Source organism: Agelaius tricolor, unplaced genomic scaffold (assembly GCF_023055355.1).
Source record: "Agelaius tricolor isolate 1412-34295 unplaced genomic scaffold, bAgeTri1.0.p SCAF_9, whole genome shotgun sequence".
Taxonomy (NCBI): Eukaryota; Metazoa; Chordata; class Aves; order Passeriformes; family Icteridae; genus Agelaius; species Agelaius tricolor.
The window spans coordinates 9,591,016-9,609,295 of NW_027269269.1; the positions used below are offsets into that span (position 1 = coordinate 9,591,016).

At 35.6% G+C, this 18,280-nt stretch overlaps 1 protein-coding gene across 6 annotated transcripts in view; it reads right to left on the reverse strand.

Moving 5' to 3' along the window:
* The window catches only part of CNTN5 (contactin 5), a 609,082-nt gene that overhangs the window by 21,684 nt on the left and 569,118 nt on the right, over nt 1–18,280 (reverse strand). For 5 of the 6 annotated variants that reach the window (XM_071434212.1, XM_071434206.1, XM_071434208.1 and 2 more), the window contains 4 exons: nt 14,561–14,719; nt 13,986–14,135; nt 5,121–5,191; nt 2,886–3,120 (listed from right to left, as the gene is read on the reverse strand). In XM_071434212.1, coding sequence (XP_071290313.1) covers nt 2,886–3,120; nt 5,121–5,191; nt 13,986–14,135; nt 14,561–14,719 — 615 coding nt within the window. The remainder of the gene's footprint in view (nt 1–2,885; nt 3,121–5,120; nt 5,192–13,985; nt 14,136–14,560; nt 14,720–18,280) is intronic. The other variant, XM_071434213.1, reaches the window with a different exon arrangement.

Genomic DNA, 18,280 nt, shown 5'->3' on the forward strand with positions numbered 1-18,280 from the left:
TATAAAAGGCAGAGATAATTTATACTGGCACATAGTAACAGGATAAGGGGGAATGGATTTAAACTAAAGGAGGAGAGATTTAGATTAGTTGTTAGAAAGAAATGAATTACTGTGAGGTTAGTGAGACCCTGAAACAAGATGCCCAGAGAAGATGTGAATGCCCAATCCCTGAAAGTGTTCAAGGCCAGGTTGAATGGGACTTTGAGCAACTTGGTTAGTGGAAGGTTCTCTGCCAGCAGCAGTGTGTTAAAATTGATGATATTTAAGGTCCCTTCCAACCCAATTCATTCTATGATTCTATTATATGGTCTGACTTAATAGACAGAAAAACATTAACCATTCTATTTACTTCTGAAAAAGTGCTCAGTGTTTTTGTCAAATTTCTGAGTTCTTTTACTTAGAAGGCAATGTTTTAAACCTCTTGCCCGAGGCAGAGTCACTATGCAATCAGAGGGCATTGTGTGTCTATTGTGTTCAGTGAGGGAACACCTTACTCAACACCACCTACCAAGCTGCTTGCTTAAGAGCAACTCAGAACTATCACCAAAGGGCTCTGAATGTGAATCACACAATATGATGTCACAGTCATACAGAAAATGGAGATGCATTAATTCTTAATAAATGTGAGATTTCTTTATGGCTCAGAATCTGTCCCGTGAAAACTGTTTTTATTTTCCAGTGTGCTAAAGAAAAGCAACATGATTTAGACTTCCTAAGGCAAATTTGTTACATCATTAAACAATTGTAGATCCATTTGTAGATGTGGGAAAACTTGTAATATGTAACATAAAGCCTTAATTTTTAATAATTTTGTACTATTGCTTTCTCTAGATATTTACTGAGTGAATTGGATGTGTAATGAAAAGCATGTAAGCTAAGGCTTTGCTGGATCACCCCTAGGACCATAATACTATCTATTGTTATTTAATATCTACTGTTCAATAGAAATCCTTGAAAAATTGTGCCTTCAGTTGTTTAGCGCCCTAGGCATGACAGTCCATACCTCTTTCAAAGCCAGTTCCCCATTTTCATAGCAAACTACAATGTCTATTGTCCTCAACCTTCATATTGCCCCGAATTTAGCTGTAAAAATCTGTTTCATTGCTCCTTTAAATTCTCAGTAAATTACCTTGTTTTTTTCTGGAGGAAAGATTTTTATAAATTAATTTTGTGCTGTAATTTCACAGCATCCCATATCTTTCCTGAAATATGTCTTGAAAAATATTTAGGCCCATAGAATTCCTCATGTGCAGACACATACAGAGACTGAATTAGCAAAGCTAAAATGGATAGATACTTATAAGTTACTGAATTCAAATCAGAAAAGCTGGTTTCTAGACAAAGTTAATTTTAATATTCTATTAAGACCATTTTTAAAGCTCATATTTTAAAAGAACTGATAGAAAAAATTGTTTGTCTATTACTAATTATTCTATTTCCAGTCTTGTCCAAATAACAAGCAAAGGTGTAAGGAATCATTATTACAATTCAGCATTCAGCTTCTGTTAAAATAGCTTTTGCTACTAAAAAAAAAAATAAAGTGTTTGTCTCCCTTCCTTTGCAAAACTTTATTTGCAAAGAACTTTCTGCTTAGAGTAAGAAATTATTAAAAATATAAACATCACCATTGAGCTCACAGTATCCATTTTCATTGATGAACAGGAAAGTCAGCTGTACAATTTTCAACTTGTACTGTGCAATTTTTACATTTTAAAATGTAATTGTTTTTATAAAAATATGACTACTTGGTAATCCTGATTCAAAAATTGCAAAAACCCCAAATTACTGGGACTAATTTTTGTAAAAACAGCAGCTCCAATCTCTGTAATTGCTGTGAGAGAATAGTAGCAGACAGGGTCTGCTATGTCATGGTTCCAAAGTTATAGATTTATTGTGGGTTAGTATGAAGTAACATTTAATGTTTTCCAGCTTCACAAGAAATATTATTGTCTTTGCATTACTGTTTCAAAGACAGAGTATGAAATTCCTCTCATCTGCATTGGGACTGCTAATTTTACTCTTTTAATAGGAGACAGTGGAATAACTCAAAATAGTATAGCAAAGAAAAACTGATATTTATAAATTTCAGTAATGGAGCTTCTGAAAATATTCTTGTGGATAACATTTATTTGTCTTTTTTGTGCGTGGGAATTTCCATACACTGGGTCCTGTCAAAACAGAACAACTTCTTTTACTAGTACTGATTAGTGTTTGTTGGTTGTTTCTGTTTGGTTCTTTTCTGCCCAACAAAATACTGTTTAGAACTTATAGCAATTCTCAATAGAAATTTTCAAGAAATATATTTCATTTGTTCTTGGGAGCTATTCCTATAATTTGCATTGAAGACTGGGACATTAATGCAGTGTCAGAACTTTTTACTAATGAAATAAAAATTAAAACAAAATTTATTTCTGTGTACTTTTAGAATGCATTAACTAGGAAATAAACATTCATAAGTGAATTTATTTATTCTTTGAGCTGTTGTCTGATTAACACATTAAAAAAAGGATCATGAATCTCAGGAACATTAGAAAATGGCATCCTTTCTTTGCTCAGTGTTACAGAAAGACCTGTCTAAAATAAAGGATAATGATTTCATATAAAGGATGAGCTTTCATGGTTTTGGGGTTTTTTTGTGTGTTTTTTGGGTGTTTTTTTTGATTATGACTAATGTGGCTGGAAGTCTATTCCTAAACTTTGTAATTTCTTTCTAGGTAAGCTTGGCAAGTTCCTTCCTTCTCTGCAAAACCCGTTTAATGTTATTTAGCACATCTGCAAAGAAATTTGTAATTTAAGGTTTAACAAGTGTGTTGCAAGAGAATGCATTAAATATAAAAGTCTTAATATAGTTCACGATACGCAATTTAACTTCATGTTGAACTGACCTCCTTCAGCTGAGCAGATGACCACAATAGGGCTGAAGGGACCATCTCCTTTGTTGTTGTAAACACCAACTTTCACCTCAAAAGGAGTCAGAGGTGGCACACTTTCATCTCTGTAGATGAATTTTGAGGCATCTGAAGATGTCACCATTTTTTCCTTCCACCCACGCGTCCCATTGGGTCTGAAGGCTACAATATATCCAAATCCTTCTCCACTCTGAAACTCTTCTGACACTGGCTGAAAAATTAAGTTCAGAAACTTAATTATGATTAGAAATAGTTTTACTAATTTAAAAAATATCACAGTTCCATGATAGCATTTTACTTAACATACCTGTCCTCATAAGGACAATTGCTTCCAAAGAGGTACCTTCTAAGAGAGTTTCCTCACCTAATCACCATAGCCAAGTCATTGTCCTTGGACTGAATGGGGTCTCATGCTCAGAAAAGTGTTTTCTTTTATATATCCCACTTTTTATTGGGATATTTTGACCAGTTGTTTGTGGGTGGAATAGCCCTAACAGTGGCCTTAAATATAAGGCCAATATATTGTTAAAAATATAGACCAATATATTGTGATACCTACTGTGGTGAGACTTTTGGGTTTTAGGTGCCAGACTGTCTAAATTCTGTTCCAAGTGGGGTGTTAGGTCTTAGAGATTCAATTCCAGGGTTCAGCTTAATACTTAGGATACATTGTAATAAATCTAAGTTGTTCTAAGTCTGAAAAAGTTGTTGGTTTTTTTTTTTTTTTGGTGGAAAATAACACATTTTCTTTTCTCTCTTTCTCTCCTCAGAGGACCTGTGAAATTAGCCACTTAAATTGGGACACATCTGCCTGTTAGAAAAGGGATTTTTCTGCTTTAGAGTCTGAACACTGCAAAACCTAAAACTTACATGTCCTACTCAATGAATGGAACTTTTCATGCTTATTAGTACATTAGCAGTAGCTTACATTTATTATGAAGTCAATGGGCTAGTTTAGGAACTAGGTTATATTTAACAGTTGTCTGCATATTAAACCTATGTGAAATGTCCAAAAAATGGGTATCTAAACTCTCTCTCTTGAAATGTCCATCCTAGAGATGCAGCTAATGGACAAATGAATCAGAGCTGGGGCACAGGTGACACTGAATCCTCTCCCCTCCATGTTTTAAGTGAATATTTCATCACCTGGCACTTCACTTGCAGACAAAATTTTCTACCCATCCTTCTGAAGCTGTGCACTGCATATCCCAGAAAAAAAAATAATCATGACTCCATGGGCAGAGGATGAAAATCTAAGACAGACTTTGTAACTTAGTCTGAACCATGGGTCTCTGATTTTTTTGAGAACAAAACTCTGGTCCTTGATAGAATGGGATTTATAAGACTCTGCAGTAGTCCCCCAACCCAGTCACCTCGCAGGTGCTATAAAGACACTTAATATGAATATTGCATATTAATATCTCTTCTTAGGGACTGGGATTAGGTCCATTCACATCAGAAACAGTTCTAGCCACCAGGTACTTTTGTTCAGGATTCAGCAAATTCCTAATAAGAGAGATGTTGATATTTACCCTTACAGAATATGAAGCAAAATGAAATCACCTCTGTCTCAGCTGTCCTTGGTAGCTGATGTCAAAAAAGGCAGAAGTGCCAACAGAAGGCAGTCTCTTTAGATGTCCTAAAATTTGCCCATTTAAACAATTAGAATTTGGTGTGTCTCTTACCATCTGAATCACTCCTCAAATTGGCTAAGCTTAAAATTTTTTCATTATAAACCCATATCTTTATTTGATGGAATTTTCCTTGAGTATGTATACATATATATATATATGTATATATGAATTTTTATGAATCTGAAACTTTTCGGGATGAATCTAGAAGTTTTGAAAACTCCTTAAGAAAAGTCTCTATTCTATTTTTCATAATTAGCAGAGAAAGCAACTCTCCCACTGGCATGACCGTACATCTGTGTTGCAGCTTACATTCCAAATATGTTCACAAGATTCTCTTTACTTTATTTTTATTCAGCAATTAAAAAAATAATTGTTTCAGAGCTGATACCATAATGTCTTCTACTCAAAACTCATGAAAATCCACAGTACTTTGAAATTTTAGAACATATTTAAGAGTAGTATTTTGTGTTCACGCGTTGCCAAGATTTGTTGTAAGGAAACCTCAGTAGAGTACTCCTTACTTTGGCCTCAAAGAAGTTAACATGAAACAAAACCTTTAAACAGAAAAATCCCTTACCTCCCATGCTATTACTAATTCATGTCGCCTTCCACTTCTGCCACTCACGTTAGCTGGAGGTGTCTTTGGCACTGTGTACAAAAAGGAAAAACAAAACAAAACAAAACAAACCAGAATATCCAAGTTATTGAAGTTTTCCCCATTGCAATAAGTTGCTGCAGAAGACATGAGACTGTTAAATCAGAACAGGAATAAAAACATAGCACTCTGTGGTAAAGAAAATTTGCTCAAGCCTCATTTGAGAGAATTGCACACACTAGCTAGAAAAATCAAACAAAACATAAGCAGAGAATGGAAATAATTTTGCAATAAAAAAAATGTTTAAGCACTAGGTCTTTTGCAGATTGGTAAAAATTTCAATGTACAGATCACTTAAGAGATAAAACAGGAATTACCTTGTTAATGTTTGTCATTTTTTAACAAGAAACTTGAAATGCCAAGAAATCTGACATATTTCAGATTTCAGGTAAAATCTTACAACATAATTATTAATGTCTCTATTATTTTTCAGGTAGTTATTGATTTAGAATGTTTTAATTATTGTAAATCTATTTTTGCTCTACTGGGGAGCCAACTTTCAGAAATTTTAAAGCAGCCAACTGCAAATATCCGTCATGATTTCTTGCAAAATGCTGGAAACAGTACTACCCACAGTTCTTGAAAAATTGAGCTCATTGTTGCAGTTTTAAAGAACAAGAGCAGTGAATGAAATTCTTTAAAGTAAATTATAACTATCATCACCATTTTTATTTGAATTATCACATTTTGCAAAAACAGAAATATCGGTTATTCCATTGGAATTGTATAATTTCTTTTACCTTGTTTAGTGCCTCTAATGAAACTCCTACAATGGCCCAAGTCTTGAGTTTATTTACTGTGAGGAGGCAATGCCTGCATTCTCTATTTGATTAAATTTGTCATAAGATACAAACTTTTTATTTTCTTCTTTACAGCAGTACATAGGTCACTGGTAGAGATCTACTGTGAGCCTTTAAGTGTTTAGGCCTTATTGCATGTTTAACTTATTTAGTGAGTAGCACTCGGCCTTTGAACTATACAAAATAAGATGCATTTAAATAAATGTACACAGTCCTCTCTGTTTCCTGTGCCATTGAAAGCTTGAGTTCAATGAAAATGCAATTTTTATTAGCTCCTGTCTGTCCACCTAAGACTTCAGAATTCATTTGGATAGTCACTTTTTGAACCCTCAACTCCCCGATAAAGACCAGAAGCCTGATTCTGCTTTTCCTCATAAAAGATGCAACCCAACAAGGTCTAGGGACTGATTCTGATTCATACTTCTGGAATTGAAGCAGGTGTTATTTTATCTTTGGCTCTTAGCAGACTGATAGGGGAGATTTCTATTGTGTTTCCCTCCAATAAACCTATGTTCATCTGGCAAATATGGTGCCTTTGACTTCCTTCCTTCCTTCCTTCCTTCCTTCCTTCCTTCCTTCCTTCCTTCCTTCCTTCCTTCCTTCCTTCCTTCCTTCCTTCCTTCCTTCCTTCCTTCCTTCCTTCCTTCCTCCCTTCCTCCCTTCCTCCCTTCCTCCCTTCCTCCCTTCCTCCCTTCCTCCCTCCCTCCCTTTAAAAAATGAGTAGAAAGAATACAATCAATGTGCAACAGTGTGACAAATGGTCTAGCATGAAAAGATGCAGGTGAAGCCTCATCTGACAGTTAATTAACATCCGAAAATGATGATGCCATCTCTAATGAAGCATATTTAAACCTTGTTTAGCACCCATTTTTCTCTTGCCTCTCTAAGGTATTTTTGGGTAAATTATAGAGACAAATGAAGTTTTTATGTAGGTGCCTGCCACATTAGAAATGAGAGAGTATGCTGTAGTCCTTTGAAGCATCCAACATGATGAACTTATTTAACCTGCAGCACCCTCTTTCTGGAGTTTTCTTGTTAATAATGTTGCAGACTGTGGCCCTATTTAAATGAATAAACGTTAAAAGAATAAAACTGTCAAAACGATGAATTTCTTTTGCACGACACTAAAATGTACACTCACACAGTGAAACTCTTTCAAATGAATAACCATTAAAAGAATAAATGTGTCAAAAGAATAAATTTCCTCTGCACTGCAGCAAAGTAGAGCATGCACAGTTAGAGTGAGACAGTTTGAAATGAGTAACTATTAAGTGAAGAAAACTATTAAAAGGAAACATTTTTTGCCATACACCAAGCCTGTACATCAGCCTTGCTTTCAGCACCATCCCCTTTATATCAATGTTATATCTGAATTTACTCACTCATGGCCTGAGTTTGTTGCTATGCAATTAATGACTTCCCAATCATTATGCTGTTAATTCTCAGCAGTGGAGATGCACTTGCACCAAATACACAAATATGATGCCTACACTTGGCTCCTGGAAAAAAGATACATGCACCTGGAGAACGAGGACATCAGGATCTTTTTTGTTTAAGGTTTATCAAAGCTCAGAAGTTTGGTATTTTTCTTCTGAATAAATACACCCCCTACTTAGTGCAAACAAATAAAAATCTTGAACTGAATGTGCCAGGAGTTTGATTCGAATGCAAATAGCAGGATTTTTTTCTTACTGTTTACCATTTGCAAGAAATTACTGTGATATGCTGGAAATGAAAGTCAAATTAAAATCTATTAAAACTTATCTCCTCTAAACCAAACAAAAAAGCCATTAACATTTTTTCTAGGAGCAGACATGGAGAATGTAGCTCTCAGCAGTCCTACAAAACATTTGACAAGATACTTAAGATATCAATGAAGAAAAGGTGATATGGAAAGATAAAGCTTATACAGGAAGCCATGACAATTGTTTAATAATTCATGTGAATCTTATCATTACAAGCTAAATATGGATGAAAACCAGAGTTTTAATTTCAAACAAAAATGTGCACAGAATTGCTATTGCTGAGGGTTTTATGCATAGGAAAAGTGGTTATAAAGTGCTGAAAAATGCTGACAGTGTCATGTATATATTTTAACCTATATTTAAATGTAAAACATTTAAATGGGGAAGCTTTTGAAATGGTGGGTAATACCATAGCTACGAAACCACAAACATATGGGGTAGATACTCACATTCCTTCACTTTCACTGTGTCCAAAATTTTGAAAATTGCTCTGTGCTTTATGTTCATTTAATTAGATTTTAAAAATTCCTTTTTCTTCAGTCTGCAAGGCTGATGGATTATCTGTTGTGGTTTTTTAGTTTAGGTTTTTTGTTTATTTTTGAATGAAATTGGTGGACTGCAAAGATGAGCTGATTCAAAGATTCTTGGTAATCAGTTTTGGGAAAAATATTATAACTCACTAAATATTTCATTTTCACATTATAAAAAATGAAGCATAGCAATTTGACCTTAAAAATATAATTTGTATTTTGATTCAGTTTTTAAAAATAAAGAAATAAAACTAGAGAGACAGATGAGAGTATTTTGGCTTGAATTGACAGAGATTTTTAATTTTAATCCAAAATTATTATTTTAGTTCTAATTTGCTAAAGAAAAATAAATAAGCAACCAATAAATAAGAAAATATCACACTGAACCTGGAAAAGTTGAAAGTACTTGTAGGGCAGTTTATGCTCTTTTTAACATTCCAGTCAGTCTTGCAAATAAAATTTAAAAATGTTATTTTATAAAGAATTAATACTTTAACAATATTTCTGTTCTTTGTTTTTGTTTGTTTACCTTTTTTCCCCCCAAGGAAATGTCTAGTGGCTTATTTCAATGTGTTTTGTCTATTATGAAGAGAAAAATACAGAATCTTAATTTTGTAGTCTCTCTTAATTTTTTGAGAAGAACAAAATTATTTAGCAGCCAAAATTATAATTTATTGTAACTGAGTATAATTGATTGTAACATTGCAGTAGAAACCTGTACCGAGATTTGATCCTTACCCTTTGATAGGGAATATATCACCTAAAGGGAAGACAAAGAGAAGTAATAGTCTTATTAAACTCCTGTTTTTAGACTAAGAGATGCTGAGCTGAGCAGCCCAAATTTATAGTTTTCTCATAACCAAATGAGTCCAGATTTCTCAAATCCCAATTCAATACTTAGTTCACAAGGTCTTTCTCACTCTACTTGAATCCTGTATTTCTTAATTTATTTGTAATTCAAATTACTTGGTATTATTTACTTTTTATATAAGTTCTGAAATTTTTGTCAAATAAAGAAAAATTAAGAAAAATGTTTATATTGCTACATTTTTTTTTTTGGAGATTAATGAATTTGGCTTTAGTCCTTAAGAAATGACTTGTACCTTTTCTCAAGGTACAGTTGCTGTTACTTATTTATTTTAAAGCTTTTTATAACCTAAGATACAGATGCAGCTTGAAAAGCTATGTTTTTTAGCTGTAGAAAAGATACAGGCGAGGGAAAGAGGGCTTGTCACCAGCTTGGCAGAACTGTTTAAAATGAGACCAAAGATATAACACATTCAGTTTTTTCTTCCCAGTTGCCTTCCATTCTCCCTCTATATGCATGTATGTACCTGTGTGTGTATCTCTGTATATCTCCTGCAGTACACATCTGGGAAACAGGAGGATGTGTTAAGTGAAAATGCTTTCATTCTGTGGAAGACCAGTCCTCCAGCTGTCACCCTCCCAGAATAACAAGGCACAACCCATCTGTTCAGGAATGAAATGTACAACATGCCAGCATCTCAGAAGTGGACAGCACACATATTCAACTACTGGAAAATAAGGATGGCCCTACTGGTCTCAGAATCTGAAATGTTCTCATTTCCTCTGTTTTATTAATATTTGTAATTAATTATGAGCTCAAATTTGGTTCTATTCACTGACAAGAGGGTCGTGTGTGACTGCAAGACTCTGCCTGAATAGTCTCCAAATCACCACCTACAGAGCTGAAATCCTGCCTGAATGCTATGGCATAGGTGTATACTATGGAACAAATGCAGGTCATTTCTGCTCCATTTTCTGTCACACACACATTTGGATTTCCTGTCAGTATTAGCTTGAGCCTGCAATCCAAAGCCTAAGTAGCCTCCAGTCAGTGATTACAGCCTACTTTCTCCTTTTGTTTTTCTTCATGGAAAAAGCAGATTTTTTACAAAGGCTTTAGTAGACCATGCCTTCATCTGCAAATGTCCCAGATGCAGCAGGTTATCAATCTTTAATTTTTTTATAGTATAAAAATAGTTTTGATAATGGGAAAAGCTGGAAATTCTTTTATACAAATCACAAATAAAACAGTACCCCCAACAACAAAAAAACCCTGAAGATAAAGCTGGTCTAAAATGGTCAACTTTTTTCCTGGGACAGAGACACTTCTTGTTATGCCGTGAAGGAATTCTAGCTGAGAATAAGGACAACTTAATGCAGTATAGGGATTTATCAAAAATATAACCAGTGTACAGTCTGCTACTAAAAGAGTGCATTACATTGTTTCCTCCTAAAATCAAGTTTGCATGCATGATTAACAGGTTAAACTTAGATTCCACTCAATTTCTCTCACTCCATGTTTCCTCATGAATAGATAATGTAACTGATGCTTTGCCCCCAGGCTTCAAATGCCCCAACTGTCTTAGTGGAATGCCAGACATGTTTAAATTCATGTTATTGGCTCTTTGCAACTTGTGGACCTGTAAAATATGTATCAACGCTAGAACTGACAAAAATGCAGCAGCTGGCTATAAGTTAGATGTGCCAGAAAATTGTGGTATTTTCTGTTCCAATGGAAGTAGCAATGAAAAGCAATCATGTTAACTAAATATGAGCTAAGTAACAAGATTAGAGTTTAATTAAAAAAATTAAAGCAAGTAAAAACCTGTTTATTATTCTGTGGGTTTCATTATACCATCTGAATTATTACTTTTATAGGTATTTTTAGATAATGAAGTAATATATGGTGTTATTACTATCTTGGATAAGGAGTGACAAAATAAGTGAGGTGTGGGGATAAAAAGAGACTTTAGTCTTCAATCAAATTTTCTTGTGCCATTAAACTACAGATGCAGATTTCCATTTAAGTGTAAAATAATGGAACCAGAATCACACATTTGCTGCCTCTGTGGATTGTCTACATAGCTACCATTCAGCCTGAAGGGTCTCAACTCTTATTTGAACATGAGTCACATTCACTTTCTCAGCTGGGAGATGAATATTTCTGGATTTCCACTCAGTGCAGGGGCAACCTGCCCATTTGCACTTGTGGGCCACATCTACCATCAGTGCAAATAGCACTGATTATTCTGGTTGCTCTGCCTGGGTCATGAGTAGAGAGGTTCATGCCATGTTCTTTCTGAAATATGACCTATCACATTAATGTCCTTTAAGACTTGAGAACTATGATATTAGAACTGGGCATCATGCTAATAGACAGTTTCCCTTGAAGCTTTCAGATAAAAATAATTCATAATAAAGAGATTGTGAAAAATAATGGCTCAATGAGTTCACTAAGATAGGCAATTATGTGCTAATTTGAAAACCCATATGAAAACTATTCTAAGACAATGAAAACTATTACTGGTTTCTTTTCTCTTCGGCATCTAAAAACTATACCAGGGGTGATAATTCCCAAAATCAGTGAAAGGTATTTCAGAATACAGAGGCAACAGACTCTGAATTTCAGGAATATCTGAAGTTAAGGAAAAGCTGGCTGCCTGAATGAAGCTGATCATGAGGGCTCTGACCTTTCAAGAGTGCCATACGTATTATGTGCATTGTGCCATTTTTCAAAGAACCATATGTGTAACAGTTTGGGCTTTTTTTTTATTTATTTGGTTCTTTATTTAAAGCAGAATCCATTGTTTTATTGTTCCAATTAACAACCTTGTGCAGATTCTAGCTTTTTTCTTGAGTTAGACTCTGTTCTTTCTGATGTCAAAAATAATGGAATGTTACCCAGAAATGAATACCAAGCACCAGGTAAAAATTCATCACACACTGCATGCTTCTTCTTTCCCATAATTTTGTTTTTGCTGATCAATATTATGATTTATCATTCATTTTTACAGAGGTAAAGTTGCAAAGAATGTTGAAAATGAATATGCATTAAGAAGAGTTTCACTTGAGTTATAAGAATATGTTTTAGCAAATAGAGGCTTAGTTTGTTAAACATTGGGCAAGAAGGAGAAGGACCCTAAAAACACGCCAGCTGGATGAAATTTAACATTTTCAAACTTGTTTGTCAGAAAAACTTAAGCCTACAATTTAATTGCACCTGGTCAATTGAGATACTGAACCATCCTTTTGAAAACAGCGAAAATATTCCTCAGGCTGAAAGAGCATAATACCAGGGGTGCAGCCTATTTCAGGAAAAACTTTTTCTGGAATGTTTTTCTCCTCTCTGATATGTATAATCTGAACAAATAGAAAAGCTGTTCAAACACTGGGGTCCAGAAGAATTTGTATTGCCAATGAAAATATGGTACAAAATTAAGGAAAGAATCATGGTGGTGAAAAAAGGGAGTTTTTAAAAAAATAAAAACTTGTGCTTTTTATTTAATTTTCATATCATCTTTTTCTTAATGGAATGATGTATGGAGCATCTGAAGCTTCTGCTATCAAGTTGTTGAGCTTCACACTGTGGGGAGCTTGAAGGAGGTGAGGGAGTTTGAAAGGAAGCATCTTTCAACATACGTGAATGGGAATCAAATCACTTCAGTGCTGTTCCGTGACTGCACAGTGAAATTTAATATCAACCGGCAACTACACTGTTATTTAAAGCAGGAAAACATAAATATGTCTTATTACAACTGCAGATAGGTTTGTTAGACTTCATCTGAAATAGGGTATCCAATTTCGGGTGCCACAATGTGGAAGACATTGGTCAATTAGTACAAATTCAGGGGAGGCCACTGGGGTGGAGGGGGGCTGGAGCAGTGGCCTTGTGAGGAGGTGTTGGGGAAGCTGGCCTTGTTCAGTCTGGAGCAGAGAGGGTCTTGGGGGACCTAACAGCAGCTCCCAGTGCCTGTGGAGAGGTCACTGAGAAGGCAGGCATGAGGTCTTCACAGTGGTGCAACAGGTTACTTAAAAATTATTCAACTGATGAAGAATTAAACCACAAAATAATCTGTCTAGGCATCTTAAATAACAACAAAAAAAAAAAGAATGGAGAATAATGTGAAAGTGTTCTGACATGTAGTTCTCATCTGAGGCTTGGTCCAAATCCTATCTCTACCTCTTTCTGCTTCTTAAAACATGCCTTTCTAAGTGCCTAGGTATTTTTCTCAGGTTCCCAGTCCTTCTTTATCTTCTTTGACTTGGGCAGAATGAAGGAAGATAAAGAAGATATTGTCAATGATTCCAAATCTTTTGAGTCCATTGTACTTTCAGGAGATGCAAATAGGATATTTTGTTTTTCTGGTCTCCCAAAGTATAATCCTAATTAGAAATACAATGAAATTTATTAAAATGTAGTAACTGTTCACAGTAGAGTGTGCAAGACAAAGAAACACTTAGAATACAAGGTATTTTAAATTAAGAAGTCTTTTATGACTTCCCTATCTTGCTGAAAAAAATTCCATGCTCTGTCAGTGAGAGAAGTTGTGAAAAATTTGGGGGAAGAGGCTGCTCAGTAGCCATTGTTTGAAGAGACCGCAAAACAGCCTAATTTAAGAGCAGTAGTAGTTTATCAGAGGGAAGACAGCAATAGCTTATGTGTAAGATAAAAAGTAAAGTAGCTCAGATGGGGTAGAAGAGCAGGGAATAGTTTTATTTGAAATTTCTGCAAGTTAAGCACTATTCCTGTAATTGGAACAAACTGTCTCCCCACTACAAAGAATATCACCTGGTTACTGGACACACAGATGCGTACCAGTGAAAAGAGATTAGGTCTATTATTATATTTAAGCGGGTCTTGTTTCTGATAGTGCTGTAAAAAAAATCTTTTTATTCTTTCCTTACCTGCTTCATTGGTTCTGATCACTCGCGATGGTGCACTTGGGTCTCCAGTCCCAATTTTATTGGTTGCTACTACTCTGAACTCGTACTCCACCCAGGGGTTCAGTTCCACAGCCATAGCAGACTCCATGTCACCACTTATCAGATCTGGAACTGGAGACAATAAAGAAATTTTAAGTCACTCAGAAATCTGAAGCTGGTGTGCAGTATCTCAACAGAAAGCAGACTTTGTGGTACAACATGGCCATTAGAAATGATCGACATCAAGGATCTAATATGTCAGAAATCGCAGCTAGGTTTTTGGCACTGTAGTATTCCTGAAAAGACACAGATTGAAGGATTTAGGGGAGAGCTTTCTGCTTATTCACAGATGCATCGTGGCAGGTGTCTTTGTGCTGTCCTTTCAGAGCTGTTGCTAAGTAACACAAAAGGAATAAAAAAAAGAAAAAAAAAAATCAGTGATTTTAATTTGTCATTGTTTTCTGAAGAGTATCTGTTCCTGTAGTTGCCAGTGATTATTACTGTTATGTTCAGGAGTTTTGAATAGTCTACTTGTGCTGTTTGAAAATTTTTCTCACCTGTTTTTACGGTCTGCCAGCCAAGAGAAAATGGACTGCGTGCTTGCAGGTTGTAGAGGGAGATAGGGCTGTGATTGTCTGCCCCAGGACTCCAGGAGAGTGTTGCTGTTGTGTCTGTAATTTCCTCCACTATTACAACCCCTGGGGGACCAGGAGGACCTAGAAATAAAGTGGAATAATCAAACAGACTACACCATGATCGTGGATGTGCAGCATTAATATAGGAGATGCATTCTGTAGGGACCCAGTGGAGTTCAATATCCATGTAATACGAGAGCTAAGATACACAGTGCTACATCATGGAAATACCTCATTTCCACGATTTCTGATGGTAAACTGTGATTGTTGCTATTCTTTAGATGCTGCATGAATGAACATCCATTAACTTGTCAGAGTGACAGCTGAAGAACTAAAAATAGAAATGGATTAAAAAACACCCCCAAAACTCCATTATAATTGTTCTGAACCTAAAATTAGAGGAAAAAAAGAGGAACTTTAAGAAGCATCCAGGTTAGACTGAACAGTCACAGTCATCTCTTTGTGTGAGACTTGTCTGTGAGAAAGACAGATGGCAAGAAAAATGAAGCACAGGAGAATGTTCTTCATGAAGAACAATAATATCACTAATACCTGAATCAAGAATACAGCATTCATCCTTTTTCTCAAATTCACTCACACAGGATAGCTGCATAAATTCCTGCTGGAAGTCCGTTAACTGTTTGCTTGAAACCTTCTAAAACTAAAATAAAAACCCAAACCCAAATATTTTAAAAGCTGAAAATTACTTAGGGGCCATTAAAACACCAAAAAATCACATGAGAACTCCTTAATTTGAAAAGTAAAGGATTATTGTTTTCCATTTAGCTTCTCTAAATGAGAATATGCTAATCACTCTTTGTATAGGTCATGTGACTGCTGCAAAAAGTGAGGTCTCTGGTGACATAAAAGACTTTGCAAAGAAAAATGTGGCTGTACCATTCCACTCCCATCCATAATTTTCTTATTTAATTCTTCTTGATTATTGATATGGCTGGTGTTTTGAAAACATTGTCCATTAACACTTGCTGAACTACATTAGAGGCAAGTTTGTCCTGATTCAGGATCCTCCTCCAGAGTTGTTTATAACCAGATGTTTTGGGGAAAATGTGTATCTCTGTCATGTGTAAATGCAAAACAAAGCTCTTTCTTGTGGTTTCTTATACTTAAAAGCTTATATTAGTCCTGGAGGACAGAACATGATACTTCCATAAAATATTCATATTATATTCATAGCTATAGTGATTTATGAAAAATATAATTTTATTTTTGCATCCAAGGCCCTTCTAATTGTTTTCCATCTTCTTGCTATGAAAGGCTGATGTTTTGCTTGTGCTTCTAAAAAGATGGAGGACTGTGAAATCAGAAATACACTAACAGATACCTTCTCCAAAAATGGAACTGCAGGAAGGGACCAAAACTTCATTAATAGAAAGCCATTGCTGGTTCACTTTTGAAGGAGCCAATGTTGTTTGAGCATATCATGAGCTGTAGTGGAGTAGGACATTTGGAAACCTCCATTCCTCTGAGCTCTAGTGAGTGCTGTAGTGGCACTTGCTGAAGTGTCAGAGCTCAGCACCTGCAGATCAAGGTGGCAATGCAGGGATTTAGTGGCTCCCTTTGAAGAGAAAGTTGCAGCCAATATTTCAGCACTGCAGAGTTAATAATTTTTATATTTTAGTACTATTTCATGCAATCAAATATTTTCTGGCTGGGTTTCTTAGTGCATGATTAGAAACAAGTTCATCTGAACATCAAAGGCTAAAACCCCCATTAATTGAAGTATTTGTATATAACGTGATTTTTTGTCATTTGCAGCTGCAAACAGCTTTATGTTTCCTCTGATATGCCTTCAACTAAAACATGGGTACATGAACTGTTACAGCAGTAGGATCAGAATTTTGTAACAATTGGACTCAATATCTTCAGAGTGAAAGAAACATTGCATCCTATAAATGAGAGAGCAAATTGTGCTATTCACTTGCCTCTATTTACTTGGCCATGATTTACAAGCAAATAATTGACAATAAAATATTAGAAATACATGGCATTTAGAAATAATAGCAAAAAGAAAGAGAAAAAATGTTTGAAATTCAGGAGGTTCAATGCATTAAATTTTAGCACTATGGATGTATGATGGAAGAATGTTGTCTTCACAACACACTACAGTCTTCACAGGAGCTCAGGATATGGCTCTGGGCCGTAGGAAGAACAAGGAACAAGGTTTTCCACTTCCATGGGCAATGAACATCTTCAATGCTGGGAATCTCTCCTTTTCCCTTGCTCTGCATGCTCATCAGGCTTGTCTTTGTTGCTGTCAGTGCCTTTGATTGTGCCACAAGCAATAGGTGGAAGAAAATGATGCCTCCCATTGGACACCTTGCAGCTCCTGGCCCTCCAGAATCCCATTCCATTTGCAATGGAAATGGCTTGCTTTTCTTCCTTGGAGAAAACATTGCAGAAAGATGTGCTCTCTGCGCTCCTGCCTTCCTGCCAAGTGTTTGCTGCTCTTTGCTGGGAAGCACCAGGTCAGATCTTTGTCTCAAAAGAGAAAGTCCTGGGGCTAATTTAATAAAATAGGGTGATTCTTCAATCTCCATCCTCTACTGTTTCAGGCTATCTGTTGATCTAGGAAGATATTAGTGAAATTTTTATTTGTAGCCATGAGGGAAAGTTTAGAGGAAAGTTGGGATTTTGATACAATCATATGCTTTTACTGGGTTGGAGCCCTAGGCCCAGAATTATACAATGGTCCCAAGCACAAACAAGATTAAAGGGAAATATTTTAGTACACTTCCTTTATAACAATATTTCTCCCATGCACTCTGAATATTGTTAAAGTGTTTCTAGCCACTATATTATAACAAAAGGATATGCACCTTGCTGATATTAAAGGATGTAAAATAATATTTATGCAGACATCCCCTGCTAAATTCTCAATATATTTTTTGTCAGAGTTCTCTTCTGTTTTTTAAATGTTTTAGATGCATTCCTAGGCATGAGAGTCTGTCATTATGCTTTCGGAGATGAGTGCTCTTACACAGTCTGCAGGGTGACTGCTAAAAAGCATTTCAAATTCCAACAGCAGGCATTCTTGAAAGTGGATTTATAAAGGACAAAGGCCTCAGTGATGACAAATGTATGACAGTTAGCCAGGACATGAGTGCTATGCAGATGTCACTCATTTTTGTAGAAATCTCATTAAATTTGATGCTTGGGTGTTATCATTCATGGTGTCAGTCAGATGGCTAAGGCAGAAAGGTTCTTCTCCCAAGGGCTGTGTTATTGCTCAGGATCTCTAAAACAATTTTTTAGCTGAGAATAGCCAATTGAGGAAAAAATGCATGGTCTGTTCAAATGCTTATCTGGAAACTAGACAGAAAATGACTGGTCATAAATGCACTATAGTGCAGTCGACCTTCATGAAGAAGACATTTGGGGCTCTGATAGTCTCTTACACAACTCTAGGGGCACTGGGAACCCACTGTCAAGGATGTGAGTCAGTTATCTCCTTTCAGAGCAATTCCATAGATTGATATTTCATTTCAGGACATGCATGACTGCATTTTGGCAAATTTGTTTTATGTATCTTTTTATTGTTGGAATGATCATCCTGAGAGGTTGTTAGATTGCTTGCCATGATACAAAGTTAATGTGAGAGTTCTTGAAAAACAATTACCAAAA